Genomic DNA, 21,839 nt, shown 5'->3' on the forward strand with positions numbered 1-21,839 from the left:
CATGTACTGTTGTTGTGCAGTTGTAACTGTGATGTGAAACACTAGGTTTGATGCTCAAGTTTTACTCAAGGAAAGGTTTGGTTGTTTCAGAAAACTGGCATGGGTGCGCGAGTGTGGGGGTCTATAGGGAGATAATGATATATTTGTTACCAGGTTAATCATGTCATAGCAAGAGGGAAACATGCATGAAGTTCAATAGTGCCAAAGTAGCGGCTCAACCTTATGACTGTGAGATAGAACAGAAAAGGTATATGGTAGAAAAACACTGCTCCACTTAAGGAATTAACAATGACAAACTGGAAGATATGAGTGGTAAATGATAATCTTAATTCTAGACATATTATTGAATACTCTATTCAACTAAGTCAATATACTGTTGCTACAAGAGACCAGCAATATTTCATCCCAAATTTCAGGACCAAGGGGGTTGGCAACCCTAAAACATAAATCTGTCAACTTTACAGCTCTAGCACAGCACAGGACACGGGCTAGTAAGCCAAAATGCTGTTGGTGGATGGGGAGATGAAAGATAAAATAAATAGCAATAATAAATATGCACACACATAGTCTAGACAATCCAGTTTTCTTTGAATATATATATATATATATATATATATATATATATATATATATATATTGATCACAACATTATTTGGGCTGAGAATGTAACTATGGAATAAGAGATGCAGCCAGACAGATGGCTACCGTGGGCAGCCCAAGCATAGCATGATGCATCTCAATTCTGCTCTTTTGTAGATGTCTGGTGCTGAAAAGAGGAATTACACTCATTACTCCTCGGTACACAATGCTTACTCCTGTATGGACTCCATTAGGACTAAGTGAACACATTTACAAAGTCACCTCTTGTATTTTATGGCCCATATCTCTCTCTGATCGCTCACTGGTTTTTATTCAGTGCACTACTACCCAATGATGAGGAGATGGCGATTTAAAAAGGAAACAGTAGCAGACAACAGGCCTTGCAAAGTCTTAAAAATCCCACTTGACCTGCAGGGCGAGTTCCTTAGTTTACATAATAGACCAAAGGAAAACACTTGCCCCATGGTCACTGGTGACAAAATATTTACCAGTGCATTTTGTAAAATGGTGCATGCCGCCATAAGCACACTTCATATTTGGTGAAATGCTGTCAAGCATGCACAGTGAAACTTGTATCTGCCATTTACTAAAAGTTTCTAACATTCAAGTACTTGCCAGCAAGGTCGAGTATCCTGCAAATCGTACTCGCCCTTCATAAAAACTTCTCGCCCATGCTAGTGGACTAATAGTTTTTGCTAGCCCTGAAACAACATATACAAGCAGAAGATCACCACAGATCTTGAATAGATTTTTGAAAAACATTCAGTACAAGACCTTAGGGTGCTGTGAAAATAGTTCAAATGTTTCATTAGAGGCATATGTATTTCTAGGGAGGCGGGTATACCAAGAAAACCTCTATCCCCACCCCACTCCCTGTCCGCCTCTAAGGATCAATCCATGGGCCTCTGCTCTTCACCCTGTATACCTCTGCCCTAGGAAGACAGCCATCTCATCCTTCAGAGACCGCCCACACAAACAAGGCAGTAGAATTGACATCATATATAAAGAGTTACTCACACTTCGCAACCTTGCACAACCCCATAGAAATCCTTTGAAGCACTCTTTCTACTTGCTCCTCTCCATCATACGCACACCCCACTTTTCTCCACCACATTTGCCGCCCCCCAACACACAATCTCAACTTCCACAACGACTGGACGGACTTCATAACTAACAATCACAGCTCCTCCTGCACCATATTACACCTTGGTAATTTCAACCCTGGTAGTTGCCATCCAGATAGCGAACCCATTCTAAAGAATATCCTCATTCCACTCACCCCCTATAACCACACACAGCTTATCACCTACCCTACTACACACAGCAGGCAACACCTTGGACCTTTTCATTTCAAACTGAAATCCGGTCTCTGTGGAAATCAAATGTGGGTGTCGGATCACTTTGCTATCCCCTTAATGCTCACTCTACCACACAAGATCCCACACCTGCAAAACACACCAACACCCCCCAGTCAGCTAAAACCAAACATATTACAAACACAGCCTTAGCACCACTCATACCATCCTCTCCTCCCCACACGCACATCCATCCTCTCCTCAACAATTACAACACCATCATCACGCTTAAGAAAATGTCCCCCCTCAAATCACAAAAACACTGCAGCTACCACCATAGACCATGGTGCAACAGCTCCATCCTCTCCATCAAACAGAAAGCCAGATGCCTAGAAAGAGCCTGGCAAAAGAACTCATGCCCCGCCCCAACAAATACAAAACAGCCATACCCAACCTCCAAGAACTCCAATCCGCCACCAATCGTACACAGAATCTATTCACCATTGTCAAATCCCTTTCAAAAACCACCATCCAACCCCCATCCACTGCAGTATGCAATTCCCTCATGGGCTACTTGAACTCCAGCAGGCAAGCACACCTCTCTGCTCTCCCACTCCGACCCGAAAACATTTCAACACATGTGACACCTTCCACCACCCTCACACCCTTCCTACAAAAATAATACCTGCATACTTCGTGGATGATGCATGCCCACCTTAAGCTGCCTCCAGTTGTATCAACAACCTCGCTCCCCACTGCTCAACATCATCAACTCTTGTATTTCACATGGCCCTATCTCCCCTCAACTCAAAACTGGACAAATCTCATCCCTCCTAAAAGACAAAACAACATCTTTCGGTCCTCACCTCCTGGAAAATTAGCACCCCATCACTATCCTGCCATACCTCACCAGACCCATGGAATGCTTCTTCACTACCCAACTGCAATGCCACATCACCACAAACAACCTATCTAACGAACGCCTTCCAATCTTGCTTTCGACCGGAACAGAGCACTCAGACCGGTACACTTCACATACTCTATGACCTCCACAACATCAGAGACAAAAGACACACAGCACTATTCGTACCCCTCAACCTCTGTGCAGCCTTCGACATCAATCGAGCATACCAGTGTACTTGCAAAAGGAGAAAGTGCACTTGCACTAGGAGAAATGCTGTCATGCCTAGTATACTAGTGTTTTGTTAGATCATTCCGAAAACTTCAAGGCCTAAGAATAAATACTGTATTCCCTTATCACCTTGAAGTGCTTCGAAGCACTCCACTTGTTCTTAAGCTCTGATAAATAAACAATTACAATTGTACCAACATCCTATCACCACAGGATGCAACTCTCAGGCACTGTCTTCGGCAAGTTCACCTCCTTCCTTACTGACAGGATACATTTTGACTCAATCCATTCCCCCTTTTCCAAATGACCCCACCACAGTCAAGTGGATGGCCATGCAAGGCTCCTCGCTGTACTCCTTTTCAGCCTATATGGCGAATCCCTTGGACAGACCCTTAGCAACAGTGTCAATGTCTACCAATATGCAGACGATACACATACTTCCAAATCTCATCCTCTCACATCTCCACATCCTCACAAGCTGTATCTCCACCATCACCACGCCACCCTTTTCCTCAAGCTCCACCCTTTCCAATGTCCCTCTCCACACCTGTAAAATCCCTTGGCTTCACCATCAACCCCCATCTTTCCTTCACCTGTCACCAAAACATGCAATCTACAACTACACCTCATACGTATCAGACACATTCTTCCTTCTGATGACATCTGCACCAAAGTCCAAGTACTAGTTTCTCTCCGAGCTGGACTACGGAAATGCTCAGTGGACTCCACAGCAGCATTCTTGCCCTCTGCAAGTTATACAAAAAGCAGCAGCCACTCATCCTCCACCTACATCACCCAAGCTATCGCCCCCAGCTCCAGTGGCTCCCCGTACCCCAAAGAATTGCCTTCAAAGGGATCTGTATGGTTTTCAGAGGCATCCGCTACAGAAGCCCATCTTACCTTCATGACAAACTCAAACCCATCACTCAAACAAACACCGGACAAGCAAGCCAGCATCTCCAACACATTTCACTCTGCAAACTAACATGCACAACAAGCATTTACCCACTGGGCACAGAGCATGGAACACCCTTACCCTTTCACATCTGCACTGCAGCCTTCATCACCACTTTCAGAAAGAGCCTCAAAACATACCCATTTCCCCACACACACACCCCCACCCTCCTTCATCCCCAAATACAAATGTGTTAAAATATGCAAAGTAGAGGTGGACTTGAGTCTTGGGAGGAAAAGACATAAAACCAAAGGAAATTGGCTCATGGGGGGCAGGGGTGGAACATTTTGGAGAACTTGCAAGACTGGAAGTGAGACACATGTATTCTAAGACTACAGCCAGCCCTACTGATAAGCGGTTTTCCAACCACGTATACTCACTTAAAACAAGTAAATACTCCCACCATTTAAAAGCAGGAAGTACAAATACTTCTAACAAAAAGTGAACAACAGGGGCACCTTACTTCCACCCAAACAGCTCCACGGATATATATATAGAGCAGTGGTTATAGCAGAGCAGTGCCAGACGAGGAGCTCAATAATACTTCCAGATTTTAAGACTTCAATGTGCATCTTTCAATTTGATTACATTAGACTACAAAAAGTATGAATTCAAGATTATAACTGTTTTAGAATTAAATATATTTTACACACCTGAAAAATACCTACATTGGGAATGGGAAGTATTTTAACTCCATAAACAGTCATTTTACTTAAGCAATAAGCCCCGAGCAGGGGGTCAGGAGGGCATTACTGCTTAATGCCCCAGGGCCCATATTTACAGGCTCGAGCAAAGCTGTAAATACTAAAAAATAGTTAAAAAAAGTAAACAAACAAAATGGCCGCCATGGAAAGGAGAGAAGGGCCTACACATAGTCCCTTCTTTGTTTCCATGGTGGCGTGTCGAAGATCGGGAACGAATACACTGGGGACACAAGGAACACACTGGGGACAGAAGTGTTCCCAATACGTCTGCTCCTGAAAAGCAGATGTCCGGGCCCCCCAGAGGTGCGGGGAGGGGAAGGGAGGAAAGGAAAATCTTGGAGGGGTTGGGTGATGGGAGGGGAGCATTTACCTCATTCCCCAGTGGGGGAAGATGGCAGCCTCCAGCCACGAGAAGGCTCAGAGCAGCGGGATTACTGCCTAGTAACGCCCCCTGTTCCGAGCCTCTTTGGTCCCAACTTTCACACCTCTCGCGATTTCAAGCAAATCAGACACCGTACTGTTTTAAGCTTGTTTAAAATCTCTTATTTACCAAAAGTAAAATATTTAAAACGGGTAAAATGACAACAGGGGCTCATTTCTACTAGAGAGTTTAAAATGTAAAGTTACTCAGTATATAAATGTTCCAATATATTAGTAAAAAATGCAATGTGTCCAATTTAAATCCAAGAGGATGATAACGGTATACAATACAGACAAAAGAACCGGGAACCGGATGGACTGTGCTAGTGAGTTCGATACTAGGCATGTCAAGGATGGGTGAAAGTGGGCAATGCGGAATAAGGTTAGTTGTGGTTATAAAATTGCTTCTCGACAATCTGTAGATACGGTTGGTTTAATTTTTATTTCTCCAACGTGGAAAAATGAAAATACATTTTCAAAACATGCAAAATCATTTCCCAAAGATAAATGTTACTAACACTTCAAAGACGGACCAAAGGGTTGGCAAAGAACTGTACATGTTATAGTTTCAACAACCTTGAAAATAATACCAAGCGAAAGAGCAAAATGTTAACTTACAAAAGGAAATAAAGCCCCCAGGATGCGCCTGCACCCCACATATTTGGAGTGACTCCTTGGTAAAGTCCGCGCAGCCCTTCATTCCGCCAGACGGTGGCCATGCAATGCAGAATCCCATTGTACTTAGGCCGCAGTTCTAATCCATCACTCACTATAAAAGAGAAAAGAATGTTTGGCAATATATCAGCAGTCCAGACCTCATTATCGCTGCAGAAAGGCACGTGCTGCATAGAAAAGGTATGCACAAAGGTGTACAACATTGCAACACCATTCCAGGACCTGGAGAAAAGGACTGGAGAGGACAGAGCTTGGGGAAACTAATGAATCACGTTAAATAGCAAGAAACCAGGAAGAATGAGCATCCACAAACATTTTTCCTAGAATTCTGAACGAGAATTTCAACTTTTGGGAACAGCAGGTTTACCTTTCAAAGTGTCCAAATAAATATAGAGTTATTTTTAAAACAACCCATTCAAGTGTACCTTAGTGAACTTTGAAAATCAATGTGACTTCTCATTTGTTAAGTTACAGAACAAGTTCTCCTTTGGTTACAAACTCCATCTTGCAACAGAAAAAAATACAATAGGTCAGCCCTAAGTACATGGTTCTACATGGTTCATCAATGAATCTTGCAAACTAGACTAAGGGACCGATTCATGGAACAAACGTGTGCTGAAAATCCCAGCGCAAGCAGGCGCAAGCGTGAGAAAGCAAGCGCACGTGCACGCGTGCGATTCAAGGAAGGCGCTGCACGTGTATACCACTGGTTGTGTGCCAAATCTGTGCGTGGGGCACGCAGGAGCACACATCAAACAGCGTGCGCTACGCGCACAGCAAAAGCGCACATAGCGCGGAGCACACAACAAAAGTGGGCGGAACAGTGGGCGTAACACGCGGAATGGGGAATAACGCGTGAAAAAGAAGGCGTAACTGGGGAAGTACTGCAGGGAACTACACGGAACGCCCACATGCACGCGAACAAACCATATTCATGGATCCGAATACGGGAAATCTGCGCACGGCAAAAGATGTGCATAGGCGTCAACGCGTCCGCCACAGGAAGGCAGGCGGAAGCGTCCCTGCGAACAGTATAAAAGTGCGCGCAAACAACAAACACGTATATACCGCTACGATGAATGCCCTATTTGTGGCAGCACTGATCGTAGGACACCGCAGGAGGAAGAGAATAACCAGGGCATGCATTTTTTCACCCCGGACAAGCCTTTTTGGGATGCCAGACGACCAGGTCTATGGCAGGTATAGGTTTCCACCTCGTATCATCCTAGACCTGGTCAGGGAGTGAGAAGATGACCTTACATCCCCCACCCTCTGCTCCCAAGCATTGAGCCCCTTGGAGAAGGTGCTCAATGTCCTGCATTTTTTGGCCACTGGGTCATTTCAGCGGACTATTGCCATAGTGGGGGGGTCTCACAGGCCACGCAGTCACGCTGCCTACACCAGGTCTTGGTGGCAATCATTGACACCAGGCAATCATTGCAGCGCCCTTCAGTCCGTAGGCACATATACATGCCCAGAACACCCGCAGAAAGGCAGGCTGTTGTCCAGGACTTTTACAGGGTGGCACACTTCCCCAAAGTGCTTGGTGCCATAGATTGCACCCATGTGGCCCTACGTCCACCTATGGCCACTGAGCACATCTACCGAAACCGCAAGCACTGGCATTCAATCAACGTGCAGGTGGTATGCGATGCAAAGGGAATCATCACCTCTGTCTATGCAAACTACCCTGGCTCCACCCATGACAGTTTCATATACAGAATGTCCGCCCTGAGCTGGGCCCTGGAAGCTGGGCAGCATGGCGACACATGGCTCCTAGGAGAGTGCAAATGCCTGTGCACATGCATGCATGTCACACACACACACACACACACACACACAAATACACAAACCCCAATAATCACAACCATCCTCACCTCTCCAGGGGACAGTGCCTACCCTCTGAGCAACCACATGACGCCGCCAATCGGGAACCCCACCACACCACCCCAGGTAAGATACAACGCTGCCCATATTGCAACCAGGGCCATAGTGGCGCGCACATTTGGAGTGCTCAAGTCACGCTTCCGCTCCCTTGAGCGCTCTGGCGGGCAGCTACTCTATGCACCCCCAGTAGTGTGCAGGATCATTGTGGCAGCATGTGTCCTGCACAATGTTGCAACACGGCAGGGCGTACCGGTGGACATGGTGGTGCCCCCACATCCCCAACCACAGGCGCTGCCCATGGGAGGGACAGGGCACGTGGCGAGGCAGCCCGGACCCAGCTTGTGGCCACATTTTCCACCTAAACTCCCACGGAGTGCACACAGGCCTGGCACATACCAGGTGACAATCGATGATGACAAAGAGACAGTCAACTGTCACAACCTTACCACCCTGATAATGTTGCCATGAAGTGCCACATTGTGTGCATCCCTAGCTACTTAAACATAACCAATCCTGTGTGACCAAAAGGCACACATGCAAGGTGTGAATCACACATACCTGCAAAACAGGCCATGACTATCACTGCTATGTCACCCAAACCCTCCCAAACCACAACATGACATGGCAAGCAATAGCTATACACCAACACAGTACCAATAAGGTACGCATTGACATGTGAAAAAAGTAAAGTGGCATCACACAATGATGCCGGACATGGAATCAGATGAAATGACTGACCAACAACCTCCCACCCAAAAGAAGTCATACCCAAATGCATTCCAACAGTTGTAGTTGTAACTTAACAATGAATGCCTGTCTACATGCACATTGTGCATTGCAAAATCAACACTGCAGCTTGTGTGCTGTGTCCAACTCCTGCAACACACTGCTCAGCGTACAGCATAGTGAACAGCCATTGTGTGTGACGCACACCCTGAGCATCACATCCAAGCAACAAACTACATCAAAAAACAAATTACGCATTACAGGATCCACAATTGGTCATAGATCATATGCTGCAGGGGCAAAGTGGGCGCCAGAAGGCAAACAGAGTGTACATGTGGACATGGAAGGGTGGTTGTACATGTAGTGGATCATAGAGCGAGTGTGTGGGTCAGTAGGGACATGCACTCAATATATGCATGTGCAATCAAGTGACCATCAGTTTCCTCTACACATCACATGTGAACATTCACCATGTGTACAACCCAGCATGTCAAGCCACAACTATTCCCTTACAGCTGAAAGGTAAACACAACACATGAACAGGCATTGATCAGCAGAATACATCATGTACATAGGATACTGCAATTACAATGTCAGGGTGTGCATCACACTGTAGGGCAAGGCAACTGTCAACAACAAAACACCCCCCCTCCCTCGCAAATCACCATGACCCACTGAACAACTGCACCTGGGTTATCTAGCCTTCATCCTTGAAGTTCACCTGGCCACAGGATCACCCTTCCCCTTTGTCACCATCTCCCACCTTGTGTGCAAAAAGTATCCAGCACCCTCAGAGGCCACCTTGACTTGCAAAAACACCACATCAAAGAGTACTCAAAGCAGGCCAACACAGAAGCCAAGCAAAAAGCCTGCAGGCAGCAAAACAAACCAGAAGACCCTCCAGTAGATGACTTGAAGTAGCAGTACATCACAAAGCCCAAGTACTACCACAATGACGTAACAACCAAGGTAGCACAGTAAAACAATGTCACAACAGGATGTGTACCATGTGTGGTACATAACACAGAATAATGCACCACGAACTGATGTGTACTGATGTGTACTGTCACTGCTCCTGTGTACAGGTGCAGGAGTGGCACGAACCAACCACCCCCACCGTGGCTGGGTGCCTGCAAGGTCAAACTCACACAGGCCTCTGAGACCCTGGGATATGCAGTCGGGACAGCATTGCTATACTGGATAACCGGAATGCGGGGCAGGAGAGGGGAGTAGGATTGACACAGGAAAGTAGGAAATGCACAAAACTGTACTACTAACATTAACACATACACAAGTACACCAAACCTGATCATCATGCACATAGTAACAAATTACTCAAATGGAAGACAAACAGAAACTTATCTCTGGGGTGAGAGCTGGCCTCCTGCATGCGCACTCTCAGGTCCGGTAACAGGAGCAGTTTAATGCTGCAAAGAGAGCCACAGTTACTAATCTGTGCGTGCCTATAACACACAAACACACCACCATATATGCCCCAAAGTAACAAAATACTCTACAAACAATCTGGTGTGGATGCTTCGTACCCATACGTAACATTACCCCTGTGATAGTTCATACACAGTCAATGCAGTAAGTCATGCGCCGCTGGGTGCGTTGCAAATGGAAGACCAATGTGTCACGAATCACACAACATGCAATGTTCCCTGGGTAAGCAGCCAGACGCATATAGCAAGGAATGACTTCAGAACAAGTCGTGTTCCACCATGACCCAAATAAAGTAGGTAGTGCATGTGTCAAATTCTACATGGTAATGAAATGCACTGCACACAAGTCTGTCCCTTGCTGTCTGTCCCTGTGAGCTGCTTCTTTCCATGTCTCGGAATGCTACATGGCTAATACAAGTGCCTCAATGGACCATGGTGGACCGAAGGGTATGTGCCACTGGCCCTGCAGGTGCCCCAGACAACTTTCCCATCAACTAGCCATTAGTCCACCAACGCATCTCAGCTGTATTGTGCGCTTCAACACCAATATTTGTCCAAGCTCACCGTCAGTGCTGCTACTAAGCATGCATGTGCAACTGGCCAGGTGGAAGGTCTGCTGCGTGTGGCCCCCCTGTCCTGCTCACCTTGCCTGGAGTCCCTTGAAATACGTCAGCTGTTTTCGGATGTATGAGCGCAATCCCTGTGCCTCTGCTTGCGCACACATGCGCATGTCGGCACCACCAAACGTGTCCAGCTTTCAGACGTCCAATGGCCCATGTCTGCTGGCAAAGGTGGTCTGGAGGCTCATCCCCCTGCAGAAAGGGCATGAAACACATGATTAATGCTTTAAAATCATCTGTGTCTCTCTTCAGGCGTTACATGACTGGACCATGTCAGAGACGTACAACACAAATCACATCATCAGTCCGTCTTTCACTGGCAAACTGTTGAACACACCATCTACGCCATGAATTGCAACAAGCACATGTACAGTATAGATAATAAACATACTACACAATGAATAGCAATGAATGTACACATCATGAAACCCCCCCATCTAACGAATGAAGAACAGTGGTCAATAACACCCCTATCATCCCCACTAGGGGTGTTAACACAAGTTTCACAGCAGCAGACATGCCACAGATATGACAGTCCAGAGCCCTTGTGTAATAGGCTGTTACACCGAACCATCCTTGCGAGCCCATGGATAAGGGAAGCAGGAGTGGCATAGGTGAGTCAAGGACCCCAATCTGCAAACACATACACAAGACAAGCTTGAAGGGCCCAGCTGGAACAGACAGTGGATGCTCTCAAAAGCCACGAAGCACCACACCGTCACATGAAAGCACAATAGACAATTTTAAACTATATTCACTAATTACACTAACTATGAAAAACCTACATTACCTATTTAAACTATCAAAATGAAACTAAACTAAAAGAAAAATCAGAAATGGCCACATACGACCCGGGGGTGGGGGAGGCAACCAGGAGGGGGGAGGTACAGGGTGCTTCTCAACACCCACATGCGATGATGATGATGAGGAAAATAAAAACCACCATGGATTCAACGCATGCACAGCCCGACCTATGTGGGAGATAGATTGTCGTCCGAGTCTGGCTCTTCCTGGAAAGGAGGACGTGGCACAGGAGCCTGACCACGCCTAGCCACAGCTTGCCCCTCGTCGGCAGCAAGTCTGCTGGACGGGTGAGCCTGGTTCTGTGAGCCTGGTTCTGTGCGCCGATCACACATAGGTCTGCATGGAGAACCGCCCGTGATACACATGCTTCCTCTTGCAAGGTAGTACGTGTAACACGGAGTTCATCCTGCAAGGCCTGGCTGGACAACTGCTGCACCTCCCGGCAAGCATGTAGCTCAGCCGAGATGGTACGCTCAAGCTGCGAAAACCTCTCCTCTGCCCGCTCCCTCTGGGACATCAGAAGGACACCCAGAGTGGATCTGAGGGAAGCATACTCTTGCCACAGGGCCTCCATGTGTGCCTCTGAGACGACATTTCAGCCTGGCGTGCCATGTCTGAGGCCGCCATGCCCAGCCTGAGCGAGCGGGCCGTGGACCGTGCCGCCTGCTGCTGGAGAAGCACCTGCCTAGCAGGGGGGAGCACGGATTGGGCCACATGCTCCATGCTCTCAGCGATGTTCTCCATTGCTGCCCCCTGCCGTTCAGAATTGGCAGTCATGTCTTGCTCCTACTCAGTATACTGCGGTTGCGTGCGGCGACCGCGTTGCTGGGCTTGACCCCTGCGGGACCCAAGGACTGGGTGTCCTCGTTGTGTTGGCACCGCCCGCGGCTGCACGACTACATGCCCCCGTCGATGTGATGGCCCAGGCACATCAGTGACTGGTGTGGAGGGTGACCCTGTGTCCCGATCTACCACAGGCGGAGGTTCCAAGACTGTCTGACCCCTCAGTGCCGGTGTCGTGGACAGAGGAATGTTCACATCAGAATCACTCACCCCTGACATATGGACCTGATGCTCATCCAACTCGATATGGACGTCAGAGTGGTCATCAGGGCTGGACTCATTGCCAGCCAGAGACAAGATGGACTGTAGCACATGTGGGTTTTCGTGGCCTACCACCCCACGACCCCCACTTGTGCCGGGTTGCTGTAGTGATGACAACCCTGTGCCTGGCATGACAACACCATCCTCTGGCTCCATCGCGTCATCATCTAAAAAGTAGAGAGAAAAAAGGTCACTACACAGGTTAGAAGCACACAACACACACAGACACCAAACACATCAAGCAGACATGTCACACACAAAATAGAACCTGCCATGCATGCTGGGTCAACTTGAAATTGCTTCTGTGATTAGGCATGTCGAAAGGTGTCAGTTTGCACTAAAGTGGGTCGATGCAGTGCAGCAAATATGTACGTTACTCACTATCTACATGTACAAGAACTTCATGATGTGTGTCAGAAAATGTGAAGGCAGTGCAAGGTCAACTTCAGGCATCACGTGCAATGTGCATTCAATGGGTAGCATGTCTACAAGCAAACCACCCCTCCCCCTAAGTGCAAATGCAGGGATGCCTAGCATGGTATCAAAGGCCTGAACATAGACCTGTGTATTGACAGACAGTGTTGACTAGCATCAACTGCATCATGTGAGTCAAGTGACAACACAGCAAATGATGATGGGACAGTAAGCAGGACACATGATGAAACCTCTGGAGTACAACCACGTGTGAAGAAGACACTACACCAGTTGGACAGAGTCATTGGCCATTAAACAGGCTGAGGCCTGTGACCCACACAGACTGTCACACCCTAAACATGTGTGTGACGCAGGACTGAGCCACAGTGGAAATGGGAAGGCTGATGAAATGCCATGCAATGTAGGTCCTCCTGGACTCCTACTACAATGGTCATCCAGTCAAGGACACATAGGGGCATGAGTGGAATACACATGGAGCATGAATGGGCACTCATGTCCCTGCGGGGCATCTCACCTCTGCACAGTCAAAGTGAGACACCCTTCATCAAGTACAAAGGATGTACCACACAGCATATGTCTGGCAGATTGGCTGCTGGAAGTTAGCATGTACACAGGCCGCATGAACAGGGAAGTACTCAACGGCAAAATTGAAGCATACCAGTGTTAAGGTGGAATTGGGGTGCAGAGGGGGGGTGGAGAGGCAAGGGAGCATGCCTACATGGAGTACCCGCATGCAGGCACAGGACACATGCACGTCAGTCATGCTATGACATAGTCCCTGGGCTGAGAGGAAGGTCACCCCACGCTACATGCAGAAGGGCCAGTGAGCTGGAACATGGACTTGAGGGGCATCCTGGTGACCAGCATGTGAGTAGGGTGCAATAGTGGAGATGCGGACAGTCCCCGTCCGCTCCACATGTCCACCATCCAGCAGAGCAGACATGCATCAGGGAAGCATTGCATTACTTGCACATCAGAACCATGTACACGTGACATGTAGTGGCAGCCATGCACAACACATCACACAAGTGAAACACACATGTCCACAACAAACACACAGCAACACTCACTGGACTAGGCATCAAAGTCCGGCATCTCTCCCACTCCTTCGACCAATTCAGATGGTATGAACTCCGCAACGAGCGACTCATGTGGAGTGAGGTCTTCCTCCTCAGGTGCAGGCCCACTGCCAGTCACCAGAGTCAAGTTGTAATTTGAGGCACGCTTAGCCTTAGCGCTGCGTTTGAGGTCATTCCAACGCTTTTTGCACTCTTGCGCCGTGCGCACCTCATGGCCGAATGCACTCACATGTTCCGGAACTTGCTTCCAGTGGGTATCAAGGTGGGCAGCCATAGTCTGACAATTAGGACCCACTAGCATGTCACGGCTGTGGCCCAGCAGGTAGTCCACGAGGCAGTCCAGTTCCTGGTTGCAGAAAGGCTTCTTCCTCGACGTGCTGGAGGTCGTGGCTGTGTGTGGGGTTCCAGCCTGTGCTGCAGGTGCAACCTTCCTCCTCTTGGATTGTGGCGCAGACCCTGGCTGGCAAATGCCGCCCTGATCACTATGGCCAGTAGCCCCGGTGGATTGAGCCAAGGGAGTGGCAGGTGGAAGGTCGACCAAAGGCCTGACATGCGCCAGTGGCAGCTGGGTGCCCTCTAATGGACCCTGCGCAGCAACATCTGCTGTGGCAGGGTCATTGACCGTGACTGTCCTGGTTGGCCGACTCACAACCGGGGTGTTGTTGGCTGCATCTTCCCCTGCACTTGCCAACACCCGGCTGGTCGGGGCAGCAGATGACATTACTGCCCCACAGACACGTGTCTTGGTCAGGGCAGCCCTGCGTGCACCTACGGTTTCCCTCCTGGCCTGTTGGAAATCTTCCAAGTGCTCTTCAAGTGCTAACGCAGCCTGCGCTGGCAGACCCTGAGCCTGGGTGGTGGTGTCCACAGCTGCACCTGCAGCTACCACTACCCTTGAGCCCGTGACAGTTGATGAAACAGACTGCTGGGTCACACGGGCGCCAGTGCCAGATGCAGAAGCTGCATCTCCCGGAACCACAGGGGGTGGTGGCAAGACTGCACCGACACATGGCACAACATCGTGCTCAAGTGGCGCACACCTCCCTCTTCACCCTCTGCGGCCACCCTGGAGTCCCCCTACTCCCTGGTCACCCCGGCCACGTCCCTGACCACACCCACCACGAGGAGGACACCCAGCTGAGGCGCCCCTCACCTTTGGTGGCCTCCCAACCATGGCACAGATTGAGTAGTGCCGGCACAGATGGAGGAGTGCCAATGGGAGGTGTACACCACAATTGTCCTGGGCAATTGGGGTGATGGGGATGGGATGCAAGATGTTAACAGCCCCCCTGCACCTGCAAGGCTGTATGTGACCCCGGTGAGGTAGTGACAAGTCACGCAACGCTCAGGCACCCCAAAACTGCAGTAAAACCGTGCACGCAACCCTGCAGCCTACGTGCGTGGAATCAACCTCCCGCAGTACGCGGTACCACCCAGTAACACGAAAAAAGCATACGTGTGTGACATGCAGGCTACTATGACCTCGAAAACGGGTGCAATGCACAGGGGCACCCGCAGTGGGAAAAATAGCATGCGCGACTCACCGTCTGACTAGCGTGATAATGAAAAACACGCGTAGCCAAAAGCCCCGCCAAAAGAGATACGTCCTTGATCCGCTGTGAAGTGATGGCGCACGAAACAACATGAAGCAGCAACACACGTCGGTCTCCACGAAAGGCACGTACAGCGAACTGCTGGCCCCGCTCACCTCTAACCCGTGCTGAGGGAAACGCCTGCGCGTGTCACTTCACTTAAGCGTAGGCCCTTTCCTCGGATTACACGCATTCACACGCGGACGTGCATTTTTTTCACACGCGCTGAACCACTATGCCCACGTTACGAGGGAAACGCCCGCACGCTTAATGTCACAGACGCGCTTAAGCGCTAAGGGCCTTTCCTCGAATTACATGCAGATGTGCAATTTTTTCACGTGCCAAATCACTACGTATCAAGCTGGCCATGCAACAGCACACGGAAGACCACGCTCCTGCGCAGAAGGCTGAATTACTGACCCCCCCCAGAGCCCCGAGCACGCTCCCACCTGCCATCTGCTGCTGCCTGCCTGCCTGCCTGCTGCCCACGTGCCCTGCTATTTGCTGCCTGCACATCAGCCATCTGCAGGGGTGCAGTTGTTGAGACCACCCCTGCTGGAACTGAAGACTCCCGACTGGGATACCATCACTCCACAGCCCAGCTCCAGGACCCAGCTGCCCACCCACAACTGCCTCTGGGGTTGCCATGTCGGGCACACCACCATCTGGCACCACTGGCAACCCCCAGCCAGAGAGGCAGAGGGCCACCAGCTTCAGTGCCAGGGAAGTTGGTGTCCTTGTGGAGCAAGTCCTGGGGCAGTACGATGCCCTCTTTGGAAGTTCTCACGCCGACTATGAAGGACGGACCAGGATCTGGATGGAAATCGTGACTGCCGTCCGCGACATCAAACACGTCAAGAAGCGCTGGGTGGACTTCAGGTCCAGGACCCTCGACAAGGCCCGGCGCCTCTTGAAAGCAGCGGATGCCAAGGGGCGCCGGGGCCACCTGTTCGACCACCAAATGAGGGTCCTGGAACGCATTTGCCCAGCGCTCCACGTCCAGGTCCTTGAGAGGCAGACCCATTTGGAGTCGAGCGGTAAGTGTACATGCATACTGATTGGACGCTGTGCGTGTCGTGGTGTGCCAGTAGTGTGCAGGTTGCACATGTGTTTTTGTAGGGCCATGTTTGGATGTGTATGTACAGGGGCGTGAGGCTGACACATGCAAGCCCTCTCATGTGTGAGACACATGGATGGTGTATGTGTGGGTAAGCATGCAGGCCAAATGCAGATGTGGGAGCACACATGTTTGAATTACTGTGTATGTACGTTGGCATGGTTGTGGTATCACACATGGATGTTGGTTCCAGCTGCATGTATCTGCACTGTGTACATGTGCATGTGTGTATATTTGACAAGTGTGCAACTATGATGCAACATGGATGCATGTGACACTGATATGTAGAAGGATGAATGCCAGATGTGACATGGATGGCGATCTCATCACTGACACAGTTGGTGGAGATGTACACATGCATGTAAGTGTGATGGCGTGTGTGCATGTCTTGTGCACTCCCCGTGTTTCATGTGATGTCAGGCTCACCTTCGGCTGCTCATGCTGTTGTATGTGTATGGATGGTGCTGCCTGGTGCAATATTGCTGTGGAATTGCTCATGTGTGTGAGTTGAAATGACGTGTGTTGGGGATTGTGATGCCATGTCTGAAGTTTGACACTGCCTCTCATGTGCAACTGTCATGTGTGTATCAGTCCATTGTACAGTGCCCTGATGCCTGTGTCCTATCTCTCCCTGTCTGCAGCGTCAACTGATGAAGAGGGCGGAGAGGGTGCTGTGGAGCAAGGCGGCAGGGATCGCACTGCCAGCCGGAGACGCAAGGCCCGGCTCCCCTCCCAGGTTGTCATCTTGTCAGGGAGTGAGGAGTCTGGTGCCGCGTCCCAGGCCGCAGCTGCCGAGGGTAGGTCCAAGAGGCAGAGGTCTGAGTTGGACTCCTCGGCAGCAGAAGGGACAGCTGAGACCCACAGGGTCCGACGGAGGAAGATGGCACAGAGTCATCCAGGTTGGTGAGGGGTTTGGTGGAGGAGGAGGCCGTGGAAGGGACAGACACGGGGTCTGGAGGTGGGGATTCCACTGGTGCTAGTGGTGCAGTGCAGGGGAAGGGGCAGGAGGCAGCTCAGGCCGCTGCAGAGGTGCCTGTGTGTAATCCTGTCCCTGATCCTGTGACTGCATCATCCTGCACTAGCAGGGATGCCTACGTCCAGACCCGTTTTCAGGGAGGGGATCCGCTTACAACAACTGGCCTTCCTCTCCCTGCGGACGTGGCTATCCGGGACCGGGTTGATCCTGTCCCAAGTGGGATGGCGTTGCGTCAACGGGGCATGCAAGGTGACCTGCAGTGTTTTCGTGAGGACACTGCACGTCATCTCGAATGCCTCGTTGACCGCGTTGACCTACTGGGACGGGCCACCAGGGCTGGATTGCTCCGTTTGCTGGACCTTGTTCCGACCCCCTCCTCACCTGAACCCCCTATGCGCCAGTCGTCCTCCATGCCATCTTCCCACCCATTCATCACCTGGGTACCCTGTGGAGCTGCCTCTGACCCTGCGACCAGGCTGGTGTAGGACACATCCCTGCCACAGTCGGGAGTCGGACGTCCAGCAGGGGTGGCCACCTCAATAACTGCAACCCAGCCGGAGGAGGACATGCAAGCAGCAAGAGCCAGGGCACAGCAGCAGCAACAAGGTGGGAGCCATGTCTCGAGGCCTTCAACATCGGAGGGGCAGGCATCGGCCAGAGGGCAGGAGGACCCAGGATTGGAAGTGTCTTCCGTGTGGCAGCGGTTGGGCCAGGCCATAGATGAGGAGCGGCAGCGGGCGGAAGAGGCACGGCTCACAATGGTCAGGGCGGAGAACTCCATGCGGAGGGCTCTGAGGCCGGCAGAGTGCCTCGAGGCAATTCGCAGGGAGTTGGAGGTCCACATGTCATCGTCCCTGCGAATCCTCGGGGCCATGGAAGAGGACCGCCTCCGGGACATCGAGCAGGAGTTCGATGATGCCCTGGCCCGGGAAATCGGGAAGTGAGCCGTCGGACTAGCCCACTGCCATTGTAAATCGTTTTTAAAGTTAGGTTTCCTTTTCCTTTGATTTGTGGTGAATGGACTATGCCACACACATTTGTATATAGTTTTTTTTTAGGTAGTTTCTTAGGTAGGTTTCATTTCTTTCGTTGGGCTCATGGACCCTTGACAATGGATTGTACATAGTTGGACAATGGATTATTTTGAACTTTTTCTTTTGATTTCACCATGGATCAATGGATTTTTCTTTTTACGTTTCCTTTGGATTTGCGTTGGTGGAGGGAGAGTTTGGACTATTTTTCTTTCGGATTTCTTTGGATTGGTTATACTTTTCATTTACTCATCTTTTGCAAATGCTTTTCTTTTCATGTTTGCTATTTTGTTATGCTTTCATTTCATTGATTTATTTTTGTACATAATACATTTTGATATTTTAGTTCCATATGTAGGATTCGCTCATTGGGTTAATGCATGTGAAAATGTGGGTTTACGCAATCAATGCCAACCAGTGTGTGTGTGTGTGACGGACATGTGTTGATTTACATAGCTGACTTTTGGTTTGTGTCTTGAGATAGGCATGTCAGTGTGGAGTGAATTGGGAAATCATTGCGTCTCAAGAATGGGCTGTGGTATTTTGGTGTAGAAGTGGGCCATGATTGTGCATCTTTATTTCATGTAGAGGGGTACATGAGTGGGGGCCTACTGGCAGGTGCCCCTCACTGCTGGGGGGTGGGGGTGCTGGGGAACATGAGTGGGACATGAGTGGGGGCCTGCTGGCAGGTGCCCCTCACTGCTGGGGGGTGGGGGTGCAGGGGGACATGAGTGGGGGCCTGCTGGCAGGTGCCCCTCACTGCTGGGGGGTGCAGGGGGACATGAGTGGGGGCCTGCTGGCAGGTGCGCCTCACTGCTGGGGGTAGGGGTGCAGGGGGACATGAGTGGGGGCCTGCTGGCAGGTGCCCCTCACTGCTGGGGGATGGGGGTGCAGGGGGACATGAGTGGGGGCCTGCTGGCAGGTGCCCCTCACTGCTGGGGCATGGGGGTGCAGGGGGACATGAGTGGGGGCCTGCTGGCAGGTGCCCCTCACTGCTGGGGGGTGGGGGTGCTGGGGGACATGAGTTGGTGATCATATTGCAACGTGACATGTGGCTTGGCTGGGGGGCATGCCCATGGTGGATGGGCTGCCTGCGGGACATGACCAGGGGTGCAGGGTAGTCCCCTGTGGTGTGGGCTGCCTGCAGGGGCCATGGAGGGGGTAGAGGGGACACCTTGGAGGACCCACACTGCCAATTCACGTGTGGGACTCCCCGCGCACCCCACTGGATACACGTACCCCGCTCTGACAGCAAAATCGCGTGTGAAACTTCTGACAGCGAAATACACATACCCCGCTAGCACAGTGCCAATCGCGTGTGAAACTTCCCGCGAACCCCAGTAATACACATACCCCGCTAGCACAGTGCCAATCGCGTGTGAAACTTCCCGCGAACCCCAGTAATACACGTACCCCGCTCGCACAGGACCAATCGCGTGTGAAACTCCCTGCGCCGGGGTGTATATGTATTCGGAGGGGTGCGCGGGGAGTTTTACAGGCATTTTCGTGGTTGGGGGCCTGTGCGCTATGTATGGGATTTGTGCGCTGTGCATGGCGCACGGGGAGGGGCTGGGGGCTTAACTGGCGCTGCTGCAGGGTCGCTGCGCCACTCTGTGCCACGGCTGGTTTTGGATGTTAAAATCCATGAATACGCTGTGCGCGGAAATGGATTTTAGCGCACAAGGCTGGTGCAGACTGTCGCACGCGCACACTGTGCACCAGCCGCGTGCGCCACTTGTGCGCTTGATTCTATGAATTACCCCCTAAATGTCCTGGAAGTAGGTGTGTTTATTTCTGGGTAGGGTTAAGCTAGAAAGTAATTAGGTAGAAGGGGAAACAATGAGCTAACATGTTATGATTGATGAATGAGACATTCTTAAGGTAGTTCAGTGCACCTTTAGTGCAGAAAAAGTATTGCAAATTGGGAACTAGAATTGGAATGCCGTTCAAAAAGGTATACGACGCATTTAAGCAATGGGTAGGGAATTATAAAGGCTTGTCTATGAAAGAAGAGTCTGTCCCAGGCAAGAATTGACAGCATACCTTCAGGAGGGTGCAAAACATGCTGGAAGGTATGGTAAAAATAAAGGTTGTCCAACTTTCTGAGTTGCTGTAGGGGTCGCTTTGACTAAAACAATCTATTGGTTCACTATTTCCTGCTTCGAAAAACGTAAGTGAAATTGCTGTTCATCTTGAAGGTGGCAAAGTATTTCACAAAGGCGGATCCGAAAATACCACTTGGCCACGTCCAGATTCCATAGCACTGACGGTGCTGTCACATTTTTGAGGTTACCCTTTTGGGTACCATCAACTGAATTAGCCTCACAGAGATTGATGCAATACATGTTTAAGGGTTTGGAATGTAGCCGACTTCCAGGAGCATTATCAATTTGTTTTTCGGGCTGAACATTGATGAAAATAACTATTTTAACAACCACTTGACAATCAGTGTTAAAATGCCGGGTGGGAAGAAACAACGTGTACATTTTTATGCATGAAGGACAACTAATAGTTGTTATACAAATTAAATAAATGAATATGCGAACAGGTGAAGCATTTAGTGCCACTGATTTCTAACAAACAATGAGTCCAATCAGAGAGACATCATAGTGTAAGTGTAAGCAGAAACCAGAGTATTTCAGTGTTTTAGTAGTGACCGTTGCAACAAAAGGGCTCGCTTACATAATGACCCAGTTAACTTTGCATAATGCTGAACTTAATTGGACAGTATGTTTCCCTGCAGTTCTATTTGTTGGGATGATTTTCTGCCAGCGAAACTTTGACAGGGAAAACTGTGGCGTTTTTGGCAGAAGTTCAGATATTAGAGAATATATGAAGCAGAAACATCCCAGTGTGCTAAGATTCAAAGAAGCAGAGGAAATCCTGTCACAGACAATATGATTGAGAAAAAGACTTCATGCCACGCACAGACCAACGGCAAGGTACATACATTGGGGGTTGAAGAACAACACACGTGCAGCAGTGATTTGGATCAGTCGACAGAAATCGTTCATTCAAATCCATCTTACCTGGACCGGAACATTATTTTTGGTAAAAATGTGATTTGAATATTGATTAGATAATTTTTTATTAGATCTGTTAACAAAGTATCCTTTAGCTTGCATTGGCTGCTATTGGATCATTTACAGAAAGCAACGTCTGGCTATGACATGAATTAGTTGAAACAGTACGTGTTAGCTCGCACAGTTAAACGGTAGTTTAGAAATACAGGTCTGTGAAAA

At 49.7% G+C, this 21,839-nt stretch overlaps 1 protein-coding gene across 1 annotated transcript in view; it reads right to left on the reverse strand.

Moving 5' to 3' along the window:
• Positions 1-21,839, reverse strand: part of SLC25A32 (solute carrier family 25 member 32) — a 259,881-nt gene that overhangs the window by 204,880 nt on the left and 33,162 nt on the right. The window contains exon 2 of the mRNA XM_069621468.1: positions 5,725-5,875. Within this exon, the coding sequence (XP_069477569.1) occupies positions 5,725-5,875 (151 nt within the window). The remainder of the gene's footprint in view (positions 1-5,724; positions 5,876-21,839) is intronic.

This window comes from Ambystoma mexicanum, chromosome 5q (genome assembly GCF_040938575.1).
Source record: "Ambystoma mexicanum isolate Mex_15411 chromosome 5q, UKY_AmexF1_1, whole genome shotgun sequence".
Lineage (NCBI taxonomy): Eukaryota > Metazoa > Chordata > Amphibia > Caudata > Ambystomatidae > Ambystoma > Ambystoma mexicanum.